Below are 26999 nucleotides of genomic sequence, written 5' to 3'. Positions count from 1 at the left end.
TGGCAAAGAAGCCATTGAAATGGCGAAGAGGTGGAGATAACCTACAAGAACCAAGGATGAAATCAGATATGAATAACTAAGTAATGAAACACTTAATAGCTCATACATGATCCTGTTATTGTAATCCCTATTGTCAAGTCGAATGGTGTGTTTAGATACCAAGATGCTCAGTGGGTAATAAGATGATCCCTATCTATTCCGAGTAAAGAGGACCTTCTTGATAGAGATTGTGTGGGGATAAGTTATGATCCGAGGTTGAATGGTTAAACCCCTGACAATGTTTCACCTCTCCCCAAGTTGTCGGACATACAACAAACAAAGATAAGTTGTACATTAAATTGTTTGTCGAAAACAAGTAATATCACTTTTATGATGTATATGCAAGAAGGTAAGATTAATTGAGTTATTTCATAATTATAGTTATTTTACACCTAGATGCGAGAAATAGATTTATGGATTTTTTTCATATCGAATATGAGCATAGTTTCTAATCTTGAGTTATTACCACAGTTAAGCAATCAGAAGGAAATGAATGATACAGTGGTATCTAGAGCCCAAATTGATACAATGGTATCTAAAGCCCTAAATGATCCAGAGGTAATTAAAGCCCTAAGTGATACCATGGTATCAGAAGCCCTAAATGATTCAATGGTAATCGATGCCCTAATTGATACAATGGTTTGTGATGCCCTAATTTTATATAGTGGTTTTTCATAGTAATTATCATTTGATTTTGATATAGCGGTATTGGATGGTAGTCGTTATATGATTTTGTTATAGTGGTATTTGTGGACTAATCTAGGTGATTGCAAAAGCCTTCTTATAATGATTTATCGGTTCAAATTTCACAATATATGGATTTTAAATTCTATGATAAATTCATTGATGGTGTCTTAAAATTCTTAGTTAAGAAATTTTGTCTAACTGATTTTTTTTAACGGTAAATCTCATTCACATGAACATGACTAATATAACTGTCTTCCTATGAAAATGATGTAATAACTGTATTCTATGAGTATGTTAGTTGTTAATTAAGAACCGGGAAAACTGGTTGTTACAAAATTGTCAATACTTCCACCATAAATGATCACATCACAAGACTTATCCTCACATTTACACCTTGTGCGCAACAGGCTCTCCTTCAATCAACTTCATTCTCACCACTCAACATGACTCTTCTAATAACTAGGACTTCTCTTTCAACATCTTCAAAATGTGATGATTTGGCATCTTCATCAACATGCGCAACTCTAGCCTGGCCTTCAATTCTCCTATCTGTCCTTCCTTGGCTCTGGGAATATTCAAAGGCCCTATGCCCTTCTTCTCCACCGTGAAAACAAATTCCACGAATACCTCCTCTTCCAGATCCTTGCCCTCTTCCCCTTCCTCTCTGATTTCTACTCTTCTAATCATGGAAACGAATGTTTCCCCCCTGATTCTGATTGTTACTACTTCCTCTTTTTTGGCTTATGTTCTCTTGTGTTTGGCTTTGTTTTTCGTTTCAATTGGCTTGTGTCCTTCCTTGGCTAATCTTGTTTCCATTTAGTCAGTATTGTTTTTGTAAAGTTTATGACAGATTTCTATGACAGTACTGACAAAATGTATGGTTTTATTTCAGGTTCGATCTCTGCTGATAAAGGACCTGATTTGCTCCACAATATGTATAATGACAATGCAAAAGATATTGATAAAATATTTCTTCAATCTTCAATACTTGTATTAGCTCCGATCTGCTTGCATTAATTGATTTCAATGCTTGCAATATCGGGCAGTAAAAACATATATACAAAGATGGTCGAGTATATGGGTGAATGGGCATGTCTCCATTTGGAGACATGACCATTCACCGATATACTTAATAGGTGATTTAATCACACCCGATGTTAGTTATAACAAAACTAATCCATCGTTTCAAAGACTTAACAAAGCCCGATGCAAATTGATAATGATCAGAATAGAATGCGATCAATACTGAGATCCGATCTCAGATATAAACAAATGAATATATATGCACAGTCGGTTCTATATACAGTGATCATCATGATTAATGCAGATTATATTTGTGCATATATACATATCAATATTCAAATCATATTGATACATATATACATGAATATATTCTCATATGATCAGAACTATTGTCTTAACCGACGCTACATGTTTTAACAATTTTGATCTGATGTTTTGGCTTCATTTTCAAAAAGTAGGCCTCTTTCTTTCAATTTATCCTTCCAATTTTTTGAGGGGGCACTGTCGTGGCTTTTGTGTTCAATTCATCTTTTTATGTGAATTTTCTTTGAAACAACACTCAAAATCACAATGTCTTAAAGAGGGGCAAAATGTAGACCCCTAAAAATAGTCATCACCCATAGGTACCCTTTGTAGTCGTCTTGTATGTCACTAGCTCACTTTGGCCATTCTTGTCGATTTTGAGTCAGTTTGTCATTTTTTATTATTTTAGGGGCAATTTGATTTATTTGTTTACTATCACTTCTTCTGGCCATCCTGAGGCATTTGGTCATTTTGGCATGATTAGTTAACTAATTTTGATGATTAAATAATTAATGTCTTAAAGTTTGTTTCTAGGTAATCAATTAGTTAATTAATTTCCCCATCTCCCTATTTCCCCTTGACATAAATAGATTTCATTTATTTATGCATTTTTTGTTGTTTAGTTACATTTTGATATTCAAATGGTTTTTTATTTTCTCATTTCATTTTTGGCTTTTTATTTTCACATTTCAATATAAATTTAAGATTTTTTGGGGCTTTTGGAAAGAGTTTTGCAAATTAGTTTTATCATCTGGCATTTATTATTGATTGTTGGCTCTTCTTTTCCCTCGTCTATTCATTTCTTTATTGTGACTTTTCAATTTTCGAGTTAGTTTTCTATTTAATGGAGTTTCTTCTTTCTTTCTAGCTAACCACAACTTTACGGTATCCTCGTCATTATGTTATCAAATCAATCCTTGCTTTTTGGCTATTATTTATGCATTTGTCAATAAAGAGCAACATACCAAAATAGAGGAGAAAGAAAAAGCAATGAGGCGCCATTGAAGGGATATTTGCATTTCTTATTTGAATAAGTGTTTATGCATTTCGTTTCAATAGCCCTATTGGTTGTGATAAGGATGTTTTCCTAAAATGAATTTTATGGCTTTTGTGGTTAGCTTAACTCCTTGTTTTCCCAGATTCACAATCACAATAATGATGTATTATTTGTACCTTGCAAAATCTTTCTCTAGAAAAAAGGAAAAAGCATTTAATGCTTAGGTTGATCTAACCATTATGTTGTACTGATTGTACCAACCATGCGAAGTAAAATCTACCAGTCATTGATTATTGTTGAAATTAGGCATGAAGCCATTTACACACAGGGAAAAGTGTATGTTTTCACTATGCAATTAGCAGGCTAGAGATTGTGCATGTACAAACAGATCTTGAATTTCTGTTATAACTTATAAGTTGTGAAGGACATCAATGCAAACCTAATTCATATGAGTAAACTAGATTTATTATGACAGCTCAAATTTAAGGATGTTAAATCTAGACAAAGAATAATCAGTAATTATTGTGACAGCTCAGATTTAAAGATGTTGAATAAAGACAATAATAATTAGCATAAAACATGAAATCATGCAATTTCATTAATAGTATTTCTGTAATCTATTTCTTAACTAGATGACGTTATGAACCTAGAGCAACACATGACATTAGTGACATAAGCAAGGGCATGGGATGATCATGTAACCTTGACCACAATAAATTTGGCATTAGTGTTGTTAATGATCTGAGGATAAGATCGCCCACATGAACACTCCTGGAATCAAATAATTATTATATTTTGCTCTTTCTCATGATCTGGAATGTTCCAAACAATAACCCTTTTCTACGATTCTAAATGAAAAGCAAAAAGACAGGAATTGTTTATTATATAAACTATTGAAGAATGAGATAATTAAGAGCTTTTCTAACATTGAATGTGTCTGATTAAACACACGAACTCCCAAAACATCATGCACACATGATCAACTGCCTGAAGATCACTGCGCAATTTTTTGCTTGAAAAATATAATAGTAACTTCATTTTGAAGTTTTCTAAAATGGTGTTGGGAGATGATATCATAGTGTCCATACATTTTCATTGATAAATAATAAATACAGGACACTGTATGCCTAGAATCTAGAAGATGAAGACTTTACAGATTAACAATGAGAGAAACCATCAAAATAAACAAGCAACAATTATGATTTGCAACAGCTAAAAACCCAAAAACAGCATGAAAGGAACAATATTCATATACCTGCTTGAAAAGAGTAGCAAGTTTTCTCACTTCTGCTTTTTCTTGCAGCAGTTCTCCTTCTCTCTGTGTCAACTGAACTGTAAGTGCTTCTACCTAACATAATATCATTTCCAGAATAAGTTAATTGTTATAATCATAGTTGGCAAACTCTCTAAGTACTCTCAAAGTTGCCGAGTACTCTCAAGTTTTTTTGCTGGGCGAGTACTCTCAAGTTTAACTCTCGTGTATTTATAGATGTTAAAAAACGGAGGTAAAAATGTTGATGCAAGGAAAACATTGGATTAGATGCATTTTTCACATCATTTTAGTGCTATAAAACTATACATTTTCTCTATTGAAATGTCAATTACTAATTTAATACATTTTATAATTGTATTCTACCAAAAAAATATGTTTCTTTAAGAGATTTCAAATTTTAGTACTTTCTGACTTGACGAGTTTTCCCCGAGTTTTTGTCGAGTATATGCCAAGTTTTTTCCGAGGTGAAAATTTTGGGCTTGCCGAATACTCTCTGAGTCCGAGTCTGCAAACTATGGTTATAATTATGCACTAATGTGGACAGGAATACAAAGCATTAATTACTGAAAGAATCAAGATGGGGGTAACATTGGAACAAAACAATAACAATGGAATACCAAAATAAAGGATGATGAAAATAGACAAATTAGAAATAGCACAAGAACAAACAAAAAGTATATATTGTATCTTTCAAATACGTCTCTGCAATCAAAAAAAATTATTTATTTTGTCTCCTCTACAAGTTAAGACTTATTAAGCTAATACATCTTGTAACTACCAAATCAATGGAATTAAAGAAGTATACATCAATGAATAGGGGAATATGTCAAACCCAAAAAGCTTCAATACCAATAGAAATCGCCGGTAACATTTTTGTGATTTGCATGAGTTAATTTGACAAAAAGGACAATTGAAGGAACCAAATTCAATTATAGAAGGTAACTTATTCTCAAAATTGGAAGCCAAGAGTTAATAAAATGCTGTTTTTTCCTCAGTGCAGGTAGACAATATTTTTAAACTTACGCCAACCAATTTGAACTTTAATACATCTGTGTTACCAGGTACTAGCGAATCCCCCCCCCATACTCATATGGGTTTGGTCCAGCTTCAGGTCCAAACCTGATCCACAATGGGTACGCACTAGGTAGTACTCAAGAACCTTAGTTGTCTGGGCAATACCCTAAGCATACCTGAGATGTGCACAAGCAAACTCAAAGAACATAGGCCACAAACAATAACTAAGAAGATTAAAATTCTTACTTTTAGAAAGAAAATTCTACAAGCATTTGGCCACCCCAAAGTGAGGACATAACACATTAACCTCATTTGACAAACATAAAGACCAAAACTGTATTTTTCCCTCCAACCTACATTTTCAAGTTTTGATAATGGTTCATGTTTTCAAATTAGAGAGCTAGAAGCTATGTTACCCGAAGTTTCCAAGATGGGGAGACAGGGAGATAGGGAAACAGGTTTTTGGGACAAATTTGTTTCCCTCAGAGCAGGGAAGGGCAGGGGACAGCAGTGGGAACAGTTGTATAAAAATAGGTAAGTATTTAAATATATAGGGAAATTCTGAATATTCATATGAAAACATGGATAAAGCATGCTGATATATATTATAGAACCTTAATATATAAGGTTCGTGTTAAATAATTTAAGTTTAGAGCTCATATGGGTGGAAGTCAAATACGATCAAAACTGAAACAACAATTTTATGGGACAGGTTTTCAGAAGTTTCCAAGTTTTCGGGATGGGTCAATCTTTGTCAAAAATGCATCCCTGGGTAACAGTGGCTAGAAAAGAATTGAACCTACGCCAACAAGTGAGAAATAGCTGAACAAAGAAGAGTTAACCATCAAAAAAAAGGACTTGATTTTAAAAAACTTGAATTTATAAAAAAATTGAGTTTTTTAAAATCAAGTTCTTTTTCTGGTAAGTTTTTTTAGGTGCCTAAAAAGGGCTTATAATGCTGATTTCTTTGATAAGGTATACAGTTTTTAATTTGTAATTGTAATGTCCCCTTCTCCTGTTAATATCAAAGGATCTTTTGCAAATGTTTTCGTCGGAAGGAGAATGCTTGGAATATCAGACTGCTGTATATTGTGTGTCATCCAAACTACATTCTCAACCCACATATATATCCTTCTAGAGAGTATGTCCCTCAAGGGACACAACCCTTGGCGTCTAACTAACAAATTTGTTTATCCCTAAGCCAGCGATTATAGTAAATAAGTTAGTTATGATCAACTAAGTTTAGCCAAGAACAAACTAATGTATTTGCCTATAAATCGCCGGCACCTTTAGAGAAAATATAAATTATGTTGAAAGCCATTCATAAGGAATATATGCCTAGAAGAGGAGGTACGGTCTGTACCATCAGACCTGTAGATTATCTAGGTTAGATTCTTAACATCTCCGTGCTAGACCTAATGGTGCCTAGTTGGTCTATCTTTCCATCTAGATAGGCTAGCGGCATTTATTTTAGGATGCCAGCCAGTCACAGGAGTCTTTTGGTTTCAATAGAGGAGATATTTAAGTGGGAAAATTCTAAGGTTAAAGTCACATTGTTTTATTAAGTCGATTTATAAAGTACTTTATTATTTAAAAGTCACTTTATGAATAAAAAGACTTAAGTGACTAAAGACAAAATAGATTTTTATCCCACATTGCTAAGTTGCTCACATCTCCCCTCACTTCGAGGTTATAAAAGAAAGCAGCTGCATTGGGATTGACAACATGAAATGTTTTGTTATTCAAAATCCTAAAAGGTTGCTTTAATGTGACTGGATCCTTCTCGTAAGGACGAAACCCCTTATTGAGAAGTGTGGAGACTGGATGTAGCCCCAGAATCTCTACTAAGTTATCTAAATCAGGTATGGTTTATACAGACTCTTTTGCTAAGTTCAGTATATTCTCAGAAAGCTCACGTTTTGGGAAGAAGTACAGACTTCTCTTGGCAGTAGCTGGTTAACCACATGAATAGCTCTCTCTTCAGCAATGGCAGACGTCCTCATACACAGAAGACAGTAACCACTGGCTGGACTTACTCCCAAGGATTGGATGGAATAGTACAGGCATCACGCAGGAGCTAGAATATTCAGTATTTGCCAACGTTAATAGCAGAATCGGAATGACAGTCGGTTAGCCTAAGGGAAAATGGGTAAGTCACCACTCCTGTACAGGACAATGACAGGGATACAAACCCACTACAGTTATGGCAGTGTAAACATTGCACTTCTCATGCCGGTAGAGTGTCTTCCATGGGTAAGGACAATCAATTTGAATGCTCCAAGGTCTGGCCATTCATGGAAATAGGAGGTCACAACCCTTCGACAGTCAGCTCCAGTACTGCATGAACTTCCCAGCCTCCCACGTTGAACTACAGGTGCCAACATCTGCCATACTTGTTCTTTATTTATATGTAATCAGTTATATTGCTGTTAAAGCATAGATAGAATGCGAAATGCCACTCATGGTTAACGTGAGTCTCTAGGAAATAAGAGCTCGCATATGACTGTCTGTATGTGATTAGTATAGTTCTGATATACATCTGAATTCTGGACTTAACAACCGAATGTGATCATTTCACCCTACTGTTACAAACTTCTTGGTGAACACATAATTAAATCTATTGAGAGATCATTCGTATCTATTCATAGTCTGCATTTTCTCAGTGTACTAAGGTCTGTGATACACGAGTAAAAATTCTACAGTGATAACAGAACTCTCATACTAAGTTGCACACTAACTGTTCGTCAAATTGCCTCTAGTCAGATTTTAAATTCATTGTCAGCTAACAGCAGGGATCTTACAGTAATGATTTTTTAACTTTAGGTTCATATAGAATGGCTGGTAGCTTAGCTTAGTTCAATTGCCCCACACGCACAGAATTCATTTAAATTTGGTGATCATCATCTCTTCGGCAACATATGACAATGATTGAAAAACTTGGTGGAGGCTATAATTGACATTGTAACCAGTGTCAAAAAGAGTCTAAGAGCTCCTACTCTGAAGTAAAGGCTCACTTCTGCACTAATCCTTACCAGGGAATAAGAGTTTGTCCTGAGCCAAATAAAAGAGGGCAGCCAAAGAATCAAATATTAGCTTATATTAGAAAACAATGGGATGTTGACATGGAACGTAATAGATCAAAGAAAAGAGCACAGTCTCTTGCCAACAAAAGTTTACACAAACATCCGAGTGGCTTATCACAACCAGCTAGCCTACATCCTTTCATACCAATGCCACCATATTCTGAACAAGAGCATGTTTCAGCTTTACATAAAAGAGGCCCACTGGGGAAGGCATTCAAGAATGGAGAGAGGGAGATTGTATATGAGAGCCTATTGCATTTATGGCAATGAGCTTTCTTTCAGCCGCTTCAGATTTCCCAATTAACGAGCTATAGTAACAGCCCTTAATCATATTAATCATAGGTGTCTAAAGATGTGAACAAGCTTATTAGCAGAGGAGAAAGCTGAGTAAAGTCATCATTGGAAGCAATCAAGGATACATGGCTCGAAACAAGTGCCCCATCATTTCTAATGAATAGAAATACTGTAAAATAAACTATTGACCAAAGTTATAATAGTGTTTCATGAAGGAGGAATGTTTTCGAAGTAAGTGAATTATGAGGGGCAAATGAAAAATGCAACTTCCATTGCCAATATCCTCCTAGAATCCATTGAAATGATGGGCACTAAAATGTTGCTCAAGTCATAACTGAGAATGTTATAATTGCAACGCAACTCATTCTATAATAGATGATGCCTATGGTCAAATTTTTCAGACACCATTTGTGGTCCACTCACTCAATTTGATATTGCAAATACAAAATGAGTAGGTCAAACAAGTATACACAAAGTCCAGAGAGATTCAAATGTTTGTGACTAATTAGTATGTCAAAAGGCATCTTCAAGACCACCTCCAAATTGAAGTTGTTGAAGGTAATTTAAATTTTATTTTTTTAGTGTAACACAAGTATTGGCAGATGTCGGGACAAAGAAAAAAAGCGCTTCAAAAATGCAACATACCCAATACAAAATACAGTATAGTTGAACATTGAACAATGAACTTTGAAGTTTTCATTTTAACATTGAATATCAAGTTACCAATTACTATTAAATTAATTTAATTTCAAACTATTGGCAAATAAAAGATGTTGATTTATATTATATCAAAAATATCGTAAAGATGATTACAATCAGTAGGCATGATATCAAAACAAGTAAAAAATCATGTCAAAAAGTAGTTGAGGGAGGACTCTAATCATCCCCCAAGGCAAACTCCTCATCAATGGAAGTACTAGACTCCTCATTATCAAGATACACCAAAGGAACAGCAACCAGCCCTACATCTCTAGCAGCTGCAATGCTGCAATCTCATCCTCATCAATCTGCAATGGCCCTTCTTGTTCTACATCCCCTAGTGTCCATCGGCTCTCCTTGTACACGCGTGCCTTACAGTCCATAATATGCATGGCACTGTGTACAGCCACTAGCTTCTCTACTATCATAGAGGAAAGTATGCTCTTCTTAATAGACTAGAAATGCAATCTTTGCAGTGTCGGGATAGTCTGAGACTCCTCTTAATAGATTGGAAATGCAATCTTTGTGGTTAAAGATGGTTAGGAGCATCATTAGAGTTAACGTACACTTGCTCTTTTAGACAGGAGGAGACATTCACATTAAGAACAGAAAGTATATGAAAAAATGTGCCACACCCGTCAGTAATGAGTCACGCAATAAGAGACACTAAATATTCCTTTAAATGTGCTTTCCAAACCTATAACAAAATCTACAGACATGAAATAGGAATGAGGAATAATAACCGTATTGCAGAATCAACAACTTTAATGTTGGGCACCGGTTGTAAAAACACACACACAAACAGATATATATATATATGTATGTATGTATGTATGTATGTATGTATGTATGTATATGTATATGTATATGTATATGTATATGTATATGTATGTATCTGCTGGTTCGTGGAAATAAGAAGCAAAGAGCAATAACCATGCCAAAATATCCATGTCAGAATTTCCCAAGTCAGAGAAATGGAAGACCTGTTCATCGCAATAGAAGTCCCTTTTGTGTTGAACATTCAAAGGGTCAGATGAAACTGCAAGAAACCGTGTGCAAAAACTCAAAGATGTCAAAGACAAAATAAAATTTGAACCAAACAAGGATGCCATCAAGATTTTTTAGTGCATATGAACTTTTATCTTGAGCCAGGGTTCCACATTATGATGTGATAAGGAGGAAAACGACAATTCCAAGCCAACACAAGTAAAGGGAATATGAGGTGTTCACGGCAAGAAACCTAAGGAAGAAGCTGCTAGTGCATTATTCAAGTGGCAATTCTGAAGGTGAGTATTAAAGATTGAAATAGTATGTTTTTCCTTCCATAGTCTTTGGCTTAATGGTTGGCAAGAGTTTCTTAACATCCATCACTCGAGTTGCAAATGGGAGAGACTCACATCCAGAAAGAGCTCTCTTTCATGAAGAGAGTTAAGAAACAAATAGGCCTTACTGCCATAACCAAATTGCTCAAAGTAAGAACTCACGGCACACTACTATTAATATCTAGTGCGCCTATCTACCAATTTACTTTGAAGAACAGTATCTTGCAAAGGGAAAAGGATACAAAAAAAAAATCTTCTGATGAAAGCGGACAGACCATGTAGCAACAAATTCCTCACTTTGGAACCAACATTAATACCAGTGGCAATTGAACTGTTAAAATCTAATGCGAATAAGGGAGTTTGCCTTTGCCAATGTTCTTAAACGACCAATACCATGGAGTTATAATGTTGTTGTGTGTTGTGTGACTCTCAACATTCGAGAGCTTGAAGCCAAGATGTTTTGCAGACGACGTTGTTCATAGAGGACCCGGTTCGATGCCATAAAATTTTGGAGACTTTTAATATAGAAACAAAAATATAATTGCCAGTTGTTGAGCGGTTTGCATATTATACTTGCAAAGCCCATGTTATTGATAATATATCATTAGCGGATATCAACAATGATTCATTGAGTGAAGTTATTAGTGTAAGCATCTGGATGTGATTAAAGATTATAATAGTTATAATTATTAAACAAAATCATATATGTTGAAAAGATACAACAATTCATACTCACACCTTTTCACCTATGTATAAATATAAGGTGTAAAAGATATAACATAAAAAGAAACAAGTCAGAGAGAAATAAAAAACATGAGAAAGGGATGAGACAGAAAACAGAAATAATGAGGAGTAAAATCTTTGTCCAGTTCTGATATATTGAATATTATAATAAAGTAAAGACTATTTGTACTTATATTCAACATTAATACAGGAGCCATGTTTTGCTTATTCATCTTGAAAATTGAAGTTCAGAATATTCTCTCAAATTTATCCCACGTGATTATTAATTTTAAAATTAATTGCTGCTAAAATTGAAGAATCGATTTCAAATACAAGTCTTCAATTATCAGAACTTGCATACAAAAAGTTGTCTATGTAAGTTTTGTCTAGTTGGTTTTTCCAAAGAAATTAAATTCAACTGAACTAAGGTTTGTGTTGCTAATTGAAAGTTTCAGGCTATAAAGTAGTGAATGGTGTAAGTATTGTCATCTCAAGGTTGTATATAAGGATCTGAAGAAGTTTGACTATATTTTCCCAAGATAGAATAAGGGACTGGTCTGCATTTTATGTTGAGAAAATGGGTTAATGTCTGAAGTCTTGAAGTTCAATATTCTATCATATCCATAAGCACTATTCCTTCCATTTTAAATTACATTCATTCCACAAACAAACATTAAAGCATTCATATAACTTTATTTTGATTAAATTTTAAAGATTTTGCCAACAACTTATAACCTAAGCAGCTTAAATTTGCTATAGAAAAGCCTTGAACCAAATAATCAAGGTTTCAGGTAAAGATTCACCCGCCTAGGTTTAGCAAAGCCTAAAGTGCAGGGGAATTGAAGTTATTCTCGCCCGCCTGTCAGCCAAAACTAATTGGTAATCCTATTGGAGAAATAGTAAAGCTCTTGGAGTTTCAATCTGTGGTTTTGGGAACCAATAGATTACAAAAGTCAAAGATTACCACACTAGTCATTCATCTACTATCTCACGTTTCTTGTTCTTTAGCTGCAGACATGGATATGTCATGAATTACAAAGGTCAAAGATTACTACACTAGCCATTGCCACTCTTATAAGTTACTTGGATGCAGCAAAGATGGATATCAGAACTATGGCACATGAGAATCCGACTTTGTCGTAGAAATGTCATAGATTGCAGAGGTCAAAGATTACCTCACTAGCCATTATTTTTCTATCTCAAGTTTCTAGTTCTTCAGTTGCAGAGATATAGTATTTCAGACATCACTTCCAAGATACCTCGTCCAAGTTATCTCTCGTGGACTCTCTTGTGTGGCCGACAGTTCTTTATGGCTCTGTGGTTTGGGGCCCATCTCTTCTTGGTTCTAATTGGACCTTGATCGAGCGGGTTCAGACTTTGCTTTTGAGGCGCATTATTAGATGTCAAAAGTTCACTCCTCAATGTCATTCTTGTTGAGTTTGGTGCTCATCCTTTTAGTCTCGCAGCCATTTTTTATTTGATTTGGTTCCTCCATCGCCTATGGGGTTTTGCAAACCGTGCTAGCAATCGTGATTGGTACTCCTATTTGGCTTAATGTTCGTATGATTCTACTACAAGTGTAGAGTCTGGTTCTCGCGCACCCTGTTGGTATGCACATGCCTCTTCTTTGCTAGGTTCGATTGGGATTGACATTGACCACCTTCCCCCCTTTTCAATTCTTGTTGGATGCCCCGGCTCATCTTCTCCTCTCTCGACGGGAGTTGAATGAGTATGTCAGACTTGACATTTATAGACAATACATTGCCACTACTTGGGTTAACCCTTCTAGTGGGTTATGCCCGCGAATGTCTTTTTATGTGGAGCATTTTTTGGAGATTTCTGATGGCATTATTGTTCGTCCTAGCTACCCTTCCCAGCGGTGGTCTCATGCCTTGCATATCTCCTTGGGATCTTTCAGAGTTGGCTTTCACTGTCTTCGGGTTCAAACTGACCATCATTTAGATAGTGGAGAGCACATCTATAAGCTCTATACTTTAGGGGAGATGGAGACTGAGACCCACTTCATTTTTCATTGCCCCATATATTACGAGATCAATGGGAGATTTTTATGTCTACTCCGGGAGTGCTTCTCTCTATGATTTTTTCAGCTATTATGATCAATGATGTCTTGCTCTTTATCTTCGAGAGGCCACTATGCTCCGTGATAGCACGATCCAATCACTACTTCCACACCGGCACTCATCTACTCAACTCATTACTACCTTCTTCACACCATTATCTCCCTTGCGTGGTGTGAAAAGGCCTTCTAGATCCACTAGATCTACCAAACATTCCAGATGTGTCAGATCCTGTACCGGCTATTTACACCAGCGACACTCCTCTGCAAGTGGCCAGAGACAAAATAGGGCCTTTACACATTGGCAAGCTTATCATTCAGTGACTAATTTATTTTCGCCTAGAAAGGACTCCTAGTCTTTCTTGGCCTTTTTTTTGTCTGTTTCATTTATTTTAGGACACCTTTGTGTGCTCATGTTGCTGTCAACCTCATTTTTGTAATCTTCCAATCCCATAGACCTCTTGTTGGTCTTTTGTTGGACATTAATATCATTATCTTATATTATCTTATCTTAAAGCTTCCTTGGAAAAGAGAAACAGCAGAGAATACTTTTTGTTGCCAAGGTTGGAAGGGAATCCCTGTCTGAAGGCAGGCTTACCTGGGGCAGAGCTGCAACCCTTGTTCTCCTATCACCCTATTTTGTCCAAGTAAGCCAACCATAGACTTTATGCAATAGATCTTAAAGGTGTGTTGCAACCGTAGCATTATTGCCAATAGATGCATCTTAGGCCACATGATGCTCTACTGCAGTTTAGTGGTATTGAATTTTCCATGGTCTATACATCACTTTCTCTAGGAGCCCAATCAGCAATTTTGTAGCACCCACCCTTGTCTAACAATGTTGATGACGTTACTCTATTTTGCTCAAAGCTAATTGGATTTTGAGATGGAAGTATCTGCATAATGCATATTACGTTCCTTAATTTGAAACATCAAAATATTATGATGCATATCTCATTTGGATAAAAAGAAAATTCTGGTATTTTGAATAGATTCCTTGTGTGTGTGTTATGACATGAACAAGTGTGATTCCATGGCTGAAGTGTCTTTATCACATACATGATTAGATGTGAGATTGATATATTTGATGTTTGCTTGACTCTGCAAATAAAAGGGTTCAACAAAACCAAAATTGAGGGGATTCACCTCATGTGCAAAAGCATATTCTTTATGCTTGAACGAAGAAATTGAGCCTTATGATGAAACCCACAAAGCTAAACGTTACAAAGACTTCATTAAATGTTATGGTCATTGGAGAGTGGCCAGATCTGGGTGGGGGGCCATTGTCTTGCATTGCCAGATAAATTACGCCTATGTCACCCCATTCCATATAGCCCATTCTCCTTGCTTTAAACAAGTAGCTTTAGTTGGATCCTTATTCACCCCCTACCAAGCATAAACTATGCACTGCCCTTCTTGACAAAAAAATATTCCAAGGTGACTATAGCAATGGAGGGCATGAGACAAAGTTAGATTAGGGCAGGCTACTCTATTATCATGCATGTAATATTAGAAATTTAGATATCAACCACTCATCAACATCATTTTCACATGTTTAATTGGCTCTCATTTTCTTATAACTATCGATTATTCTCAGAAGTACAAGAGCCTATGATTCCAATTTCATGTGTCACTGATTCAGTATGTGCATAAAAAATAGTGAGCATGATACTGGAGGGTGCATACAAGCACATTTTTTGGATCCCATGTTGTGTCCATGGGTTGAATAACCCACTGAAAGCACAGGGAAGATAAATTGTGTGCAACAAGTGGTGGTAAAAGCTGGAGATATTCAAATATTTATTTGCAAAAACTCCACCTAACTCTCTTCAAGAATTTAAAGAACAGGTTAGTCTTTAAACCTATGTAAACAAGGTATGTCAGTTATTTCATTTTGTTTGAGGGAATGCTTGAGGTTTGGGACGCTTAACAATTGATGATGGTTTAAGAGAGGACTAGATGATCCATTACAAGCGCTGTAGAAGAAAAAAGTATTAAAAAAAATGTTAATGATGACTGGTAGTACACTGTGAGGTACGAAATTGTTGATTTTATTATTAAACTATAGATTCTCATTCTAACTTGTCTGTTTTCAATTTTTTGATTGCAGATATATTTGCTCCATCTCAGCTATTGTAGATGACATTAGATATGTTTATACAAACTCTCCTAGTCTTTGAAAAATTTATGAGACATTTAACAACATGCTTGAGAAAATGAAACAAGCAATTTGTAACAAGGGTCCTAACTTGAGATTATATGAGCAACATTTTAAGCCTATTTTGATGTGGTTGCGGGACACTATGAGCACTCAGCTTCATATGGAAATGTTTTCTCTAAATCCCAAATGGAATGCACCAAAGGCTGGTAGGTTGCCTCCTTGTGAGGACAAAAATGTTAAAGAAAGGTAAATGAAAGGTTGAACAGTTGAGTTTGCACTTAATCTTCATGGTCCAACATTTAGCAAACCAAAAAAGAAGATACGTAGAATTACATTAGCTCGAGGTAATTATATCAGATGGTTGACATGGCACAGCAAGGATGCACCAAAATTGATGACACTTGCTATTTGTCTCCTTTCATAAATTGTCACTTAATATGTCGCAAAGAGGAATTGATCCACATAAAACTTTATGCACTCTATCAAGAGGAATTGGCTAACATCTAGATAAGCAGAAAAGTTGGTGGCCATGTACAGTGCTTTGTGACTCCAAGATCTTTAGACTTCAGAGTATCAGCAGACTCCAGTTTTACAAGGGCATGGTGTTCAAAATAAGCCATCAAAATTGAATGAGGTAACACGAGAGGGATTGGTTGGTGTTCCATTGGATGAGGCAGTCCCTCACAGTGGTAGTAACTCAAAGTCAAACTCCAACTTTGATGCAGTGTTGGCAGATGCCAATTAGGGGCAGCCTGCTACTTTCTATGAGAACATTTTTTTACTTTGTCATGATAACATTTGTTGCTCAAACTTGCAGCTTTTAGGCAGTTTGCTGTGTTAATGTTTTTTATTTTATATCATGTGCACATTGACAATGAATTATTCAAAATCTTAAATTTTTAGATTTCAAATTTAAATATTTATTAGCGTTGATTTGTTCAACTCTCATGTGATCTGTAATGTTTTCTATCAAAGAATCTATAATGAATATGTAAAATTGATGAATGCATCATCAATTTTACCATATGAAATTTTTGAAATTTCCCTATATAGCTCTCCCTAAAAATGGCCTCAAAAGAAATCTATTCCAAAAACACATCCTCTCATCCCCAGTCATGTTTTTCATGTATTTCAATTTTTATATATGTATGTTAGTTCTATGCATTGTGCAAAAGCTAGAAAACTTGTATGTGCTGCATATTATCTCACCTTGACCATGTGTTTCTTAATAAGACATGGTATTGCTTAATAAGAAATTCCATAGTATTCAAGTACTTTATTTGGAAGTTGCAAATAATCTTGGCTGTGTTGTACTAAGTTGAGCTGAGTGGGGTTGTAAGGTCTTGTGGTATTTGACAATGATTAGTTGGCACGTTTGTGTCATTACTTTTATATGTATTTGATGCTAGAAAGATTGTGTTGTGTTGTGTTGTGTGATCTTGGTTGTCTTAGAATGATTGTTAGGCATTTTGAAGTTGTGGGTGTATTATGAGTTTGATTTTACATGATTATGTGTTGAAATTTTGAATCTATAGGTTCTTATGTATACAAATAGTTAACAAGGAATGAATTAATCAAGATAATCACCCATGTCAAATGTACAGCACTGGAATACGGGTGTTTATTTCTTTGCCTCCCTTGATGGATTCTCAGGGAAGGGAATCCCTCTACTAGCAGGTTCAATGCCTTTCCCTATCAGCAACAAGAGCTTGGAAGCTTGGAAGAGTCATTAGGAATATTCCAATTAAAGGCATTTTATTGTTATATGTAATTGTAAAGACCACTTGTATATGTGGCAGTCAGCTATAGGCTTAATGTAATCTTGTATACTATATTCCACGGTTCAGCTCTTGACCCCTTGCATATCTTGAATATATAATGATGTTGTATTCATTGTTAGAACTAGATATGCACTTTTGGGACTTTCATAGTAATGAAATGTTCTTATTGATTCATATTGTTAATGACATGCATAAAATGGGATCACTAACATATTATTTACATTGTGAAAAACAAAATCTATCCGCACTTCTGAGAGGTTGTTACATTTAAGGACATAGCAAAACACTTCTTCTAATTGTGAGGATATCTGGCTTCACAAGTTCATACAAAACTTAAAAGTAAAAGTGTAAGCCAACAATTGCTTATTATGATAGTCAGAGTTGCATCAAGTTCTCTGAGAATTCTTTTATTTCATGATGGGTTCAAAAAAATAGACATTCACTATAATTTTCCTAGAGACAAAATTCAAAAGGTAGCATTTTCTTTCAAAATATGCACTCGCAGATGAGCAAGTTGCAAACATTTTGACAAAGCCCCTATCAAAAGGGAAGTTTGAAATACTTGAGAGAAGATGCAGTTGATGGTGGACAGCTTCCAAGGAGAGAAGGTTGGATTTGTGGGTTGCTCAATTGTTGTTCCTCCACACTAAATCTATCCATTTTTTAGATTTATGTGTCTTCTTCCACTAGACACTTAAGTGTCATCAATTTTTAGCATTAAAAATGCTAGAAATAGGCATTCATATTTAGTACTAATTTTCCTAAATCTAAGCTGCTTGGTCTCTACATATTTTGTGTTTTATTCTTGTGTACAGAAGTTTTTATTTGTAATATTTTTATATTTAAGAATAAACAGATTTTATTTTTCAGACTACAATTAATTCTGATTTCAATTTATTTCTTGTTTTTTTGTACTTTCAGCAAAAAATGTACAAGTTAATGTCCTCAATGACAACAATTTTTGTTAAGTTTAACATGTACAATTCAAATTAGATCTTTGAGCACAAAATATTACGAAGTAATCGGTAAAATTATTCAGCCTCTGTGGAGGAGAGAGAAACTGCCTGCTGCTTCTTACTGGTCCATGTGACGGAACTGGATCCCAAACTAAAAACATATCCAGAAGTTGACTTTTTATCGTCAACAGAGCCTACCCAATCTGAATCTATGAACCCACTAAGTTAAGGATTAAAACTTCAAGAGTAAAGAAGTCCATAATCTGAAGTGCCCTTCACATAACGAAGTACACACTTTGCTGCCATCCAATGATCAGCCTTGGGAGCTGTCATAAAGTGTGAGATGTAGCTAACTGCAAAGTTGATATCAGGCCTAGTAGCAAAGAGGTGGATGAAGCTGCCTACTACTTGCTTGTATGTAGGATCATCAACGGGAGGAGAATCAAACTTGACTGATAACTTGAGACCTTTCTCCATGGGTGTAGATGCAAGCTTGCAATCCTACATATGGAATTTGTCTATTAGAGCCCTGGCATATTTGGACTGAGAGATGAATATACCAGAGGACTGTTGGCAAACCTCAACACCTAAGCAATAATGCATGAGCCCAAGATTTGTCATATCAAAAGACTGGCATAAATTTTGTTTGATTCCCTAAATCAAAGATGTCGAACTGTCAGTAATGATCAAATCATCCACATAAATAACCAGAAGGATGATGTCACTGTCAATAGTCTTGATGTACAAATTTGAGTTCGCAAAACTCCTCTAGATGCCTTGATCATGGGAATACTTATCAATTTTTATGTACCATGCCCTAGGGGCCTACTTTAAGCCATAGAGAGCTTTCACCAATCTGAGAACCTGATGGCCTTTACCAGCAACCTTGAAACTAGGAGATTGCGTCATGTAGACCTCTTCATGGAGATCACCATTCAAGAAAGCACTCTTGATGTCCATCCAATGGACCTTCTAGCCAAGCTATGTTGCCATGGCTAGGACTAATCTGATTGTACTCATGTTTGTAGTAGGAGCAAAGGTCTCGTTATAACTAATGCCCTGACGCTGAGAAAAGCCCTTTGCAACTAAACGAACTTTGTACTTATCCAAAGTACCATCAGATTTATATTTGATTTTGTAAACCCATTTGCAACCAATGGGTTTCTTCCCTGGTGGAAGATCAGAAAGGACCCAAGTGTTATTCTTCAGCAGGCTCTAGTGTCTAGATGTCATGGCCTATTCCCACTCTGAAATTCCTTTAGCCTCGGAATATGTTTGAGGTTCAAACACACTGTGAAGGTTGGCCATGAGAGCAAAGTTAACATACTCTATAGATTTGCTCTTTTTCCGAGCAGTTCTTCCATCAATGAGCTCATCATGAAGATTAGCAAGTGTCTTAGCCCACCACTTAGGTCGGAGAGAAGAACGACCAACATTAGTATCAGGAGATGCTTGGTGATCAGGTTCCTCATCAAAAGAATCTAGATCAAACTCAGGTGAAGTATCTACAAAACGAAGTGATCCTACAGGAGAAGTTGGAGGTGTCTGTACAAGGATCACTAGTATAGCTGGAGCTGCAAGAGCTACTAGAGCCCTCCCATCAGGTGGGCCTAATGGAAGCCTAACTCCCAAATCATGAGCCTTCATTGGCTGGTCTAGTGGATCAAGAGCAGGAAAAATAGGCATGAATGGGCCTCATTGCTTATCAAAGACTACATCACAAATGTACAAGAGACGAGATGTCTCAGTGTTGATCAAGCGGTAGGCTTTGTGAAGACTATTGTATCCAGCAAGCATGAGTTTCTAACTCTTGGTATCCAAATTGGTGTGTGATGCATCAGGGATCCAAACAAAAGCAAGGGAGCCAAAAACCTTCAAGTGACTAATTTTGGGCTTACGACCTGACCAAGCCTCTTTCGGAGTTTTACCTTTGACCACCATTGTGTGTGACCGGTTCAAAAGATAAACTGCAATGTTAACTGCTTCAGAACATGTATGTATTCGAGCATGGATTGAGCCATCTCGGTGATTGTTTTGTTCCGACATTCAACTACACTGTTTTGTTGTGGTGTGTGGGGTGTGGTTAATTGATGTTTGATGCCATGAATATCCAAGAAGCTAGAGAGTTTATTAGAACAAAATTCCCCCCATTGTCTGATCTAAGAGTAACAATAGGTTTCCTAGACTCTTTTTCAACTAAAGGTTTAAACTTCTAAAATACAAAAAATGCATCTGATTTTTTTTAAAAAAATACACCCACATTTTTCTACTAAAATCATCAACAAACAACAGAAAATACTTGGACCCAAGAACAAAAGTAGTGGTCATAGGGCCGTAGATATCAGCATGAACAAGCTGAAGTACCTGAGAAGCTCACCGTGAATCACCACTGGTGAAAGGCGTGCAATGTTGCTTCCCAGTCTGGCATGCATCACAAACTCCAAGTTGTTGAGTCTGAATCTCTAGCAAACGAAGGACAAGCTCTTCCTAAGCAAGTTGAGAGAGATAACGGACATTTAAGCGCCCATATCATAGATGCCAAAGTGTGCTAACAGAAGATCGTCGAGCAGCCATAGCTAAGTTCCGAGAATCAGCAAAATCAATAAGGCGGAAAAGACCATGACCCTCAAGACCACTGCAACAATTGACTGAGTCGCCTTATATATCGTTGATTCCAAAGTAAGCTAACAGAAGATCGTCAAGCAGCCATAGCTAAGTCCTGAGAATCACCAAAATCAGTAAGGCGCAAAAGATCATGACCCTCAAGACCCACTGCAACAATTGATTTAGTCGCCTTATCAGTGATGGTACACTGATGTGAACTGAAGGTGACATCCAACTGTGCAGAATGTCGCAATAACTGACTGACTGAGAGTAGATTTAGTTCCATCCCTAAAACGTAGTACACATTGAGGAAAATGAGATTCCTCCCAGCAAACTGAATCTAAATGTTGCCTTTACCGACAATAGTTTACTCTACTACACCACCAAAAATAATAGAATCTGAGTAAGGCTAGTAGTCAATGAACCACTTTCTACAGTGGGTGAAATGACGAGAGGCACCTGAATCAATATACCAAGCAGACGACTTCACATGATCTGCAGGTCTTTTTGCCATCAAGGCGTAAAAGGCGAATTTTGTTTGCTCAGTGTGCTCTACACTGTTCACTGGGGGCTGCAAACCGGATTGCTTAGATTGGGCAACTAAACGTTTCCGACATTCAACCTTCATAAAAACAAACTTGTCGCAATAGTTGCATTGAATGTTCTTCTTTCAGGAGCCTTCTGAAGCTAGAGCAAAGGACTTCTACTGAGACTTGCCTTTATCCTTCTGAAAGGACTTGGCATCAAAGGCTTGCTTTCTAGAGGTGGAGCTGGGATTGCTACCGAATTGTTGTTTCCACTGATCTTGTTGAAGCAGTGTGCAAAGATCAGTGAACTTCGAATCAACACCGGAAGACGTGATGTTGAGAGTCTCAATAAAATGCCCGTAGGACTTTAGTAAACTCCTGAGTGATAACCACAATGTCATCTTCCTCCATCTTGAGACCAATGGCAAGCAACTAATCACGGATTTCCTGAATACTATTCAGATGAGCCTGGAGCGATGTTCGCTCTTCCATGATAATAGAAAACAAAGTGTTCTTCAAGAACGAAGCTCTGCTTTTGTCAGTAATCTCATGAAGTTTCTTCAAATGCTCCCATATCTTGGCAGTTGTTTTGTTGAATGGAATCTGAGGGAGCTGATCATTAGCAACAGTTAATTTGAGAAGCATTACCGTCTCCCAATTATTGAGATCCCATGTATCTTAATCAGTACCAAGGGCACTCAGGCGTCGTGTAACACCCAAAACAATCTAATTGGTATTCCAATATTCAAAAATTGCTATTATCCGTTGCTTCCACGTACTATAATTTCAACCATTGAATTTCAAATTGCCCTCGAGCAGAATATTAGTCAAAGATGCCATAGGATGTTTTTCAATGAAAAAGCATGATAATCTGTGAAGGCACTTTGTGTTACAAGATTCAAGAAGAGTTGGCAGATTAACGGATTTCCGGATGATTAATTGATTGATAAACAGAGGAACAAATGTGTTCCTTATAAAGAATTACAAGGACGTTGTTTCTAAAAGAAACAATGTAGACTGAAGACGGAATTAGAAACAAAACTAGAGACAGGATAGGAAACATTCCTATCTGGACTAAAGAAAAAAGAAACGGGATAGGAAACATTCCTATCTAGACTGAAAGACGGACTATAGACAAGTAGTTGACTATTATAGAAAGTATAAGATATTATCTTAATACCCTCCCTTAATGGTCAACGTACGGATATTGGAACATTCTGTGATAACTAAGACCCTCCTTGGATCTACAGAATGCTGAAACCAAGAAGCTTTGCCAGAAGAGTGCTATGACTCAAAATAAGTTGCAATTACAAAACTTCGTTTTTGTGGAAAAAACGGTAAAACCCAGAACCTCACGCAACCTTGCGTATTACAAACAACATGAAATGATTTTTGAGGAGAAAATCAACAAACCCAGAATCTCACACAACCTTGCGTATTACAGACAACTTGAAATGATTTTTGAGGAGAAAATCAACAAACCCAAAATCTCACGCAACCTTGCGTATTACAGACAACTTGAAATGATTTTTGAGGAGAAAATCAACAAACCCAGAATCTCACGCAACCTTGCGTATTACAGACAACTTGAAATGATTTTTGAGGAGAAAATCAACAAACCCATAAAAACAGAAACAGATTCAGAAGGCGAAAAATGCAGCTTCGCCTTGATCAGGACCCAGAGAAGTCGGACACTACGTAACAACGAGAACAAGTTGATCGGTGTTTCGATATTCGAAGATTGCGATGATGCGCTGCTTCCAGGTTCCATAATTGCGACCATTGAATTTGGAATTATGTTCGAGCAGAATATTTCTCAGAGATGCCATGGCACGTTTTTCAATGAAAATTGTGAAAATCTGTGAAGGCACGTTCTTTGAGGCAAAAATACGAAAGACCCAGAAGAATCAGAGAATGACCCAGAAGAGAGCTCAAAAAACCCAGAAGGAATTTGCTGTCGTTTTCTAGATCTGCTGGCTCGAAAATTGAGGCACAAAAATCGAGGCACCCAGAAAAAACGGACGACAACCCAGTTGAGCTCTCGAAAAACCCACCAAGAATCTGCAAACAAAATTTTTTTTCGACCCCAAAAATTAGGGTTTCGAAAAAAACGGCCCTAGCTGAAAAAAGCTTGAAAAAACTTAAGATTTCTTGATAAAAAATGGCAGATTTTTCTTCAAGGATTGATGTGCATGGACAAATGGGGCTAGAGTGTGCTGAACAAACATAGGCAGACCCGAGTTCGGGAATTTCTCTAGGCCGAAAACCCTAAGCAGGTTTTAAAGAAATTCAACAAAAATAATTTTGAAAAAATTTAAACAAATAATTTCACGAAGAAATTATAAATTTTTTCGAAAAAATTTAAGTAATAGCTCTGATACCATGTTACAAGATTCAAGAAGAGTTGGCAGATTAACGGATTTCCGGATGATTCATTTATTAACAGAGGAACAAATGTGTTCCTTATAAAGAATTACAAGGACGTTGTTTCTAAAAGAAACAACGTAGACTGAAGACGGAATTAGAAACAAAACTAGAGACAAGATAGGAAACATTCCTATCTGGACTGAAGAAAAAAGAAACGGGATAGGAAACATTCCTATCTAGACTGAAAGACGGACTATAGACAAGTAGTTGACTATTATAGAAAGTATAAGCTATTATCTTAATACTTTGTTCGAGGCAAATAAACAAAAGACCCAGAAAATTTGAAAGGGTACCCAAAAGAGAACCTCAAAAAAACCCAAACAAAATATGTTGTATATTTCCAGATCCACTGGCTCAAAATTGAGGCACCTAGAAAAATCGGACAACCTAGTTAAGCTCTCGAAAAGCCCACAAAGAATCTATAATTAGAAAGAAAAAAAATTGAGCCCAAAAATTAGGGTTTCAAAGAAAAACCTAGTCGACAGCAATGGAGGCAAAAAAATTGCAGAATAATGGTGATCTCAGGTAGCAAACGGCCAGATTTTTGCACAAAAAAAATATTAAAATAACCTTCATATTTCTTTTTAATGCTCACTATTGTATCTTATTATATCTCTATAAATATTAGAATGTTTCTAATATTTAGGTGTAGTCTAGAATAGAATGTTTCTATTCTATTCGACTCTCCTCTTTGTATATATAGATCAGTTTGATCTCTAATTAATTCATTCAAGTATTCCGCCATTTACATTTGTAACATGGTTTCAGAGCTAGGGTTTGAACCCTATGTGCAAATCGACTAAAAAATTATGTCTTCAGCTACTGGCGTTCTTGGAAAATCGTGGATTTGTTTTCTAAAAATTTTTTTCTTGGAAACCCATGGCTTAGTCTATAAATCACAAATCTAAAGGTCGTTTTTTCAAATCTGGAGGTCATTTTTTCAAATCTGTTCACACTCAGATCTCAAAAAGTGGGTTTTTTTGGTTGTTTTTTTCAAAAACGGGTCTGTCTATCCCTATTGTATATTCTGCTCGCGTTTCTGCTGCTGGGTTTTGTTGTTTTTTTACCTACAAACATCATTTTTCTGCCTTTGACCTCTTTGGCCGCCGACTGTTATTCTGCTCGAAACCCTAGTTTTTTGGCTTTGGAAAAAAATTTTGATCACAAAGTCTTGGTGGGTTTTTTGAAATCTCAAATGGGTCTTCATCAGATTTTTGTGGGTGCCTCGTTTTTTGTGCCTTGATTTTCGAGCCAGCGAATCCGGATTCTGACAACATTTTATTTCTAGGTTTTTCGAGCTCTTTTCTGGGTACTTCTCCAATTTTTTTGGGTCTTTCATTTTCTCACCTCAAAGTTTGTGCCATTTGAAATATTCACATATTATAAGCATCTGTATCAGAAGTCAGACTCAATTAAACAGCAAGCCAATGCTATCCAACACTCAAAGCAGAAAGAATCTATCTACCATGCCTTTATGGCCAGCATATCTGCAAATCATGTGAAATCTTCTGCCTGGTACATCAATTTTGGTGCCTCCCAACATTTCATTCATAGGTGTGATTGGTTTGTTGAATTCACTCCCTATTCTGACTCAGTAATCTTTGGAGGCGGCGAAGAATACAATATTGTCAGCAAGGGCAATGTTCAGATTCAGTCTGGAGGAAGAAAACTCATGTTTCTCAATGTATGTTATGTTCCTGGCATGAAACATAATCTTCTGTCTGTTAGTCAGATTATGAAGCACTCTCCTCAGTTGGATATCGTTTTCAATGGAAATAAGTGTTCGATTATTGATCATGCTTCTCACACTACCCTTGCTTTCAGTCTTGAGGATCATGGTATTTATAGGCTTGTAGATTCAAGCGATTCCCTTGAGCATGCCTTCATCGCCAAATCATCCATTCTCAGCAATCTCTGGCATCAGCGATATGGTCATCTAAACATTCAATATCTAGCACAACTTGCTCAAGATAATTTAGTCCATGGCCTACCTAATATTCAGACCCAGAACCATTGCGTTTACGGAGCTTGCCAAGCAGGGAAGCAACATAGGACACCATTTAAGAATGGTGAATCATGGCGGGCATCCAAAGTACTCCAATTGGTCCATGCTGATGTATGTGGTCCTATGAATACTCCTTCTATTACTGGGAACAGGTATTTTTTACTCTTTGTGGATGATTTCAGTCACAAAATGTGGGTATATTTTCTTAAGCAAAAATCAGATGCCTTTCTTGTATTTCAGCAGTTTAAAGCTCTAGTAGAAAAAAAGTTTGGTTCCTCCATCCGTACTCTTAGGACCGATAATGGGGGGGAATTCTGTTCTTCTACTTTCTCTGCCTTTTGTACTACTCATGGCATTAGACATCAGTTCACCACACCTCACACCCCTCAGCAAAATGGGGTTGTACAGCGTCGAAATCGTACCATCACAGAAATGGCTAGGGCTATGCTAGAACATAAAAATGTTCCCAGAAAATATTGGGCAGAAGCAATATCCACAATTGTCTACCTTCTTAACTGGTCACCCACCCTTGCAGTTAATCATAAGACTCCTGAGCAAGCCTGATCTGGTTGCAAACCTAGGATCAACCATTTGAAAGTTTTTGGCTCTCTGGCATATGTATGGATTCCTGATGCCAAACGCACTAAGTTGGATTCCAAAAGCCAGAAACTTATGTCTACAGGATACAGTCACACACATAAGGCCTACAGACTGATTGATGTAAATACTGATCATTTAATCTTCAATCGTGATGTTGTGTTTGATGAGGAACTCGGACCATTTCCGCTCTCTAACTCCCCACCACATTCCGAGATTCAATCTTCAGCAATCTCTGACTTGGGTTCTTCTATTTTATATGAGTCATCTGATGCTACAGATACACCACCTCAGTCACTTCCAGATAATACAACTCCTGCTCCTGCTTCTCATCCAGCAATTTCGACAGCATCTGATATTGGCTCCTCGACTCTTCGGCCAAAATGGTGGGCTCAAACGATTAGTGA

The 26999-nt window shown here is 36.6% G+C and overlaps 1 protein-coding gene across 2 annotated transcripts in view; it reads right to left on the bottom strand.

Annotated features, from left to right (window-relative positions):
* SCAB1 (plectin-like protein) overlaps nucleotides 1-26999 on the bottom strand; it is a 215207-nt gene that overhangs the window by 176241 nt on the left and 11967 nt on the right. For both annotated transcript variants that reach the window (XM_089787925.1, XM_089787926.1), the window contains exon 3: nucleotides 4305-4397. In XM_089787925.1, coding sequence (XP_089644051.1) covers nucleotides 4305-4397 — 93 coding nt within the window. The remainder of the gene's footprint in view (nucleotides 1-4304; nucleotides 4398-26999) is intronic.

The sequence above is a fragment of the Cupressus sempervirens genome, chromosome 6, assembly GCF_028749045.1.
Source record: "Cupressus sempervirens isolate cs-2001-9-10 chromosome 6, ASM2874904v1, whole genome shotgun sequence".
Classification (NCBI taxonomy): domain Eukaryota; kingdom Viridiplantae; phylum Streptophyta; class Pinopsida; order Cupressales; family Cupressaceae; genus Cupressus; species Cupressus sempervirens.
The sequence above is the reverse complement of the archived record's forward strand: the minus strand, read 5'-3'. Positions and strand labels throughout refer to the sequence as shown.